Below are 5,678 nucleotides of genomic sequence, written 5' to 3'. Positions count from 1 at the left end.
TGTTAGGGCTATGTATTCTATGTATTGCAAACATACATACATTGCAAACATGTATTCTATGTATTGCAAGGTGGATGGATGAAAAGAGAGAGAGAGGGAGAGATAAAGGAGCATGGGCGAACATTCATTGTAAAATCCCAGTAGTGGACAGAGGTGTGTTTGTGTTCATTGCACAATCCTTTCCACTCACCTATAGGTTTGAAAATTTCAACAATAAAGGGTGGAAGAAAACCAAAGAACTAAAGAAGAAAATTATACTTGGACATAGACAACCAGAACTCATGATACATCCTGGGTGACAAGTGACTGATGAGAGGCACAGACCAAGCCCTTAGCTGCAGGGAGTCAGAGGGGCTGGTCATCAGGGAAGGCTTCCAGGAGGAGGTGCCCTATGAGCAGGGCTGCAAAGGAAGGTGGACTCAGCCCTTCAAGGTGAGGCAGGGCTTGCAGAGTGCCTATGTTCCACCTGGTCCCACCTCTGCACAGGGCATCCAGGATAGGGAGTGGCTGCTGGACGGCCTGGAGTTCCTGCTAAGAGCCTCAGACACCTGCCCGGCTTGGAAGGGAGGTGCCTGCCAAAACCCTCCAGCAAGTGTGGTGGATGGGCTCAGGAATGGCCTGGAGCAGTGAGGCCAGCAGAGGCCTCTCCCAGGCTGGATATGAGGCCCAGGGCTAAATGGGGGTGGTGAGTCTGGGCTGCGTGCCTCCTTCCCTGGACTCCTTCCTGGGCTCCCTGGAGCCCTCCTGGCTTCTCGGCGGCAGCCTGCTGACAGGGCTCATTCTGTTGCATTTGGGTTTCAGGCTCCTGCCTTGGCCTTTCCCTCCTGTGACTGTCACCCTTCATGTGGGGCAGCTTTGCCCAAGTTGGCCAACAGCTGACAGTTCGGGGCTGTGACTGCCAGGACACATGGGCAGAGGCAGAGGGCCGAGCTGGTGGGCAGAGGGCACCTGTCACCTCAACTCTGCTGCCTCCAGGGAGGAGTGACGACTCACATCCTCACCTGGGGTTGACAGGGCTGCTCAGATGCCACAGCCTGTGCATGTCCAGGGAACATCATCAGAGGAGCACAGCTGTCACACTGGCTGAATGGCTGAGTAGCTTTAAATCAGGAGCAGCAGAGAGACCCCGAGGGGGAAGGGAGCTCTCTACTCCACCCCCACCCTCAACTCTGCATCAGGGAGAGGCGAGTAGGGGCCACAGCCCAGGACCAATCATGGAAGTGTCAGCCCAGCTCCTGTTTCTGGGTCCCACCAGCTCCCAGCCCTGTGCCAGTCCCCGCACAGCCCAGTACCTTGGGACTCACGACAGGCCTGACAGCGTCCTTTCTGTTCATGGGAGGCACCTCTGGAGCTGGCTGACATTGGACAATTTGCTCCTGGTCGTGTGCCCATGGAGAGCAGAACGCAGACATGGACGGTGTGTCTATTCCCACAGCCTACTGCCAGGGCACACTGCAGTTAGGAACCAGGAGGCCAGAGCCCAGCTGCTGCTCTGGGGCCAGCAGCACCCAGCCTCATGCTGTCCCCATGGATGGAGGACAACCAAGGCTCCCTTCCTCTCCAGCAGCCGCAGTTGCGTAAATGCCGGCCAGGCAGAGTCCCAGCACGCACAGGTAGAGGTCGGGACAGACAGGGGTCATCACAGAGGACTACACGAGGCTGTCACCACCCATGCCGGGACTCACCCTTGCCACATTCCAGACAGTAGGGACAGATGCTGGGATTTTTCCTGTGGAACTGAAGTGAGCCGAGGGTGTTGGGACGCCTTTGTCGGGCTATGGAGGTTTCCTTCTGCTCCCAGGGTGCTGTGGCATGTTGACGCCCCCACTTCTTGTTCTTCATCCCCTGAGATAACCTCTTGGTTCCTGTTTCCCCTTTTGTTGATGTGGTAAATTTCACAACTATTTCACCTTCTGCACCTGCCTGGCCTTCCTGAGAGGAGCCGTGGCTGCTCCTGGCCTGTGGTCTGGGTTACCTGCTGCTCCATGCCATTTGCTGGTGTTTCCCTGAGAGCTTCTCACACATGTCTTTTCTTGCTTTAGAGTTAAACTTATTGTTGTGAGGTAACAACACACTAATTGTGTACAGGTACTCACACTCCCACCCCCGCATATTCCCCCCACACCAACACTCACATTCACACCCATGTAGGCTATACATCCACACCCACCCACCCATGCACACTGCACCACAAACACACTCAACCCACCCCATACCACACACATCACACCACACACTACACACCTGAAGCACACACACCCACACACCACACACACACATAAATAGCAAACACACGTACACCAAAAATACCAAAGACACACCACACATCCCATACACACAACACATACATCACACATCATACACGCACCACACACTCCCCACTCCCCTAACACACACCCAGCACACCCCACACACACAACATAAACAGCAAACACGTATACACCAAAAATACCAAGCACACACCTACACATCCCATACCATACACACACAGCCACGGCACACACACCCACCACCCACTGAATGCACACACAAAGTATACACACATGCCATCACACCATTTCCTTCCCCTCATGCCACACACACAAGATATACCCATGTAGACACCCACGTATGACACACACAACACATCCACTCTAGTCCTACTGTACATACCCACACCACAGACACACATAAATAGTAAACACACATACACCACAAACAGCAAACACACAGCACACATCCCATGCACACACACCACACACACAAGCAGTACACTCCCGACTCCTCCACACAACAAACTCACACACTAGACACCACGCACCAGGTACCCTTCCCACACACTTCCACAGCACCCCAACTTACGCCACACACTCCTCACATACACCACACACACATACATATATGCCCCGTACACACACTCACACCCCCACACACATACAACACATACCTCCTCAGGTCCCACACCACATACACCCATAACACAACACACACAGATGCATCACTCTGCATACCCCCCACATACTATACTCACAGCCCATATACACACCCCACACACAGATCACACACACATTTACACAACACACAGACCACATATTACCCTCCCCTGCAGACTTCACACACATCAAGCTTCCCACAGCACACCTTCCCACACACACTACACACACTGCACCCACACAAACTACATACACACACCAAACACACTCACACCACATACACACACCACACTCACACTCCCCACACACATCCTCCCCCACACATACCAAACAAACGCACACTGCATACATGCATGCACTCACGCACACCACCATTTGGCTACCACAGGGCCTCTGCAGCCCTCACCTCCTACACACACAGAGGAAGGCTCCACCAACATAGCTTCAAGATAGGTCTTTGATGTGAGCTGGAACACATGAGTAGGGGTGGGACAGGGCAGGGAGAGTGAGCTTCCGGTCACAGAAGCCAGGCCCCTAGCCCCTCACCTCCAACCACTCACAGCATCAACAGTTGCTTCTCAGGGCCTTGAAGCCATTCTCCACTGCAAACACATGGTCAGGGCTGTCTGCAATTGCTGTTATCTACAGAAAGCAGAGCTGGCTTGGATCCCCGGCCCAGAGGTGAGGATGCAGCAGACCCCAGGCCCAGGGGACAGTGTCCTGCCCCCATGCTTTGGGGGCAGCAGAATGCCAGGCTCTGAGAGCCACAGCCTTCTCCAGCCAGCAGCCCACTCTCAGGGAATGTGGGGGGAGCTCTTCCGCCCTCCCCTCTGGTGTGGTGGGATTTATACGACATGCTGTCATTTCTGCAGTAGTCATGGGTTGGCCCAACTCACTTGAGGCAGATTAGACGACCCTTCTTAGGGTGGCCCTGGGAAAGCCACCTGAGACGCCCTTCCCTACTCTAACCCCAACCTGACCACAAGGCTCCATATTGGTACCTGGTTAACCTGTTTGGAATTACCAGGTCTTTCCTATAATCAGCCACATAAATGGTGGCCCCCAGGCTCCAAGTCCTTTCAGCTTAAGGGAAAGAAGGCATTGAGTATTAATTACCAAAATACAAGGAGCAAAATGCTGATAAATACAAACTGAACTCACTTCTTTGAGAGTGTCCAAAAATGGATGTTTCATCATTGTTCCATCGGTCATAGCAATAATCATGCTGGAAACCTTGTTGTCTGCAGGAGAAGCAAGGAGTGGCCTGCTCAGCAAAGGCCCTAGAAGTGACCTCCAAAAGCTCTGGTGTTGGGAGAAAAGCTGAGTGTTGGGAGAGAAGCTGAGGCAGGGCTTGCATGTCTGCTTGACTTGCTAGCTCCTTGCTTCTCGCACTCTCATTATCTCAAGCAGCTATATGTTTCTCATTCACTTGATACACCGTTTCTTTTCAACCCCACATCCTCACCATCTGTTTCTTTGTTTGAGCACCAATAAATAGCATGGACTCCCAGAGCCCGGGGCCTTTGCAGCCTCCACACTCACGATGGCCCCCTGGTCCCACTTTCTCTCTCAAACTGTCTTTTTCTCATTCCTTTGACTCCGCCAGACTTCATCACTCCCATGATCTGGTGCTGGATCTGATCACCCCAATACTCCAGGACCCCTGCAGGCCACCAGGCCCACAGCACTGATCACTCCAGGGCATGGCCAGGTGCCCCCACCTCATCCTCCAGGGCAGAGGCTGCCAAGAGCCAAGCACCTGCTCTCCAGAGACCCCCTAGAGTGAGAGAGTTCTCAGCCCAGCACCCATTTGAAAAGGAGGAGCTGAGAGGGGCAGACCCCTTCTCAACAGGCTGCCTGAACTCTCACCCACTAGCAGCAGCACCACCTCTGCCTGAGGGCAGCTCCAGCCAGTACTCCACAAGCACAGGCCTGTCCCATGGCCAGGGGGAGAAGAAGCTGGGCTCTCCTGTGGGCAGAGCCTGTGGGCAGCCCTGCCGGCATCTGTGGGCCCAGGAATACAGGACTCCAGGTCAGTGGCACCTGGGCAGGGGACCCCACAGCCACCTCAATGCCTTTCCCCACCAACCCTGCCTTTTCCTGACAAGAGCTGCAGCCACACAGTGGGGAGGGGAGTCGGCGGCTGTGGACAGCCTTCTGCATAAGACACATTCAGGGAATGCAAGTCGCTCAGAGGGGAAACAAGGAAGGGAGGAGGAAGACTAAGGTGTGTGCAAAGGGGCAAACCCCCTGGCTCTTCCCTTTTCCTTTTCACACAGCCCAGCTGGAGGGCAAGCACCTCAGGGTTATGAGCACCAGGGGTGCACACGCAGGATCCCACACAGTTCTGGAACTCCATGGGGCAGGGGCTTAATATGCTCACTGCACCAGGGAGGGACCTGGAGTTCAGAGCAGGTGAGCAACTTGCTCCAAGAGGCAGGGCAGGGGTGGCCTTGCAGAATCTGCACACAGAGCTCTCTGAGGCTCTCGCCCAGCTCTGTTTCCCCAGGTGCTTATATGTGGAGTTGAAATTTTCCATCTGCCAAATTGCCTGCAACAAAATGAAGAAATAGCGAACCTGGACAGTGAAATAGCTAAACTGGACATGGATACTCTAAGACCTTGTAAACTAGAATCAATTCTTGGAGCTCAAGGGGTGTATACATTTCTAAATCCTGCCTGCATGGATGTGTGTCCTTCAGGCACCATTTTCTGAAGTTGGTCGAGACCCTCTTTTATTTTCTTCCTGAAAAAAACTCCAAAAAG

At 53.7% G+C, this 5,678-nt stretch overlaps 1 protein-coding gene across 1 annotated transcript in view; it reads right to left on the bottom strand.

Moving 5' to 3' along the window:
* The window catches only part of ANTXRL (anthrax toxin receptor-like), a 40,964-nt gene extending 35,693 nt beyond the window's left edge, over positions 1-5,271 (bottom strand). Inside the window, 7 exon segments of the mRNA XM_011990979.1 lie at positions 3,319-3,379; positions 3,473-3,484; positions 3,486-3,554; positions 3,937-3,995; positions 4,074-4,153; positions 4,782-4,916; positions 5,018-5,271. Coding sequence (XP_011846369.1) covers positions 3,319-3,379; positions 3,473-3,484; positions 3,486-3,554; positions 3,937-3,995; positions 4,074-4,153; positions 4,782-4,916; positions 5,018-5,271 — 670 coding nt within the window.
* Between the last annotated feature and the right edge of the window lie 407 nt (positions 5,272-5,678).

This window comes from Mandrillus leucophaeus, unplaced genomic scaffold (assembly GCF_000951045.1).
Source record: "Mandrillus leucophaeus isolate KB7577 unplaced genomic scaffold, Mleu.le_1.0 Scaffold388, whole genome shotgun sequence".
In the NCBI taxonomy this organism is placed as follows: domain Eukaryota; kingdom Metazoa; phylum Chordata; class Mammalia; order Primates; family Cercopithecidae; genus Mandrillus; species Mandrillus leucophaeus.
This window is presented reverse-complemented; position numbering and strand designations above follow the sequence as displayed.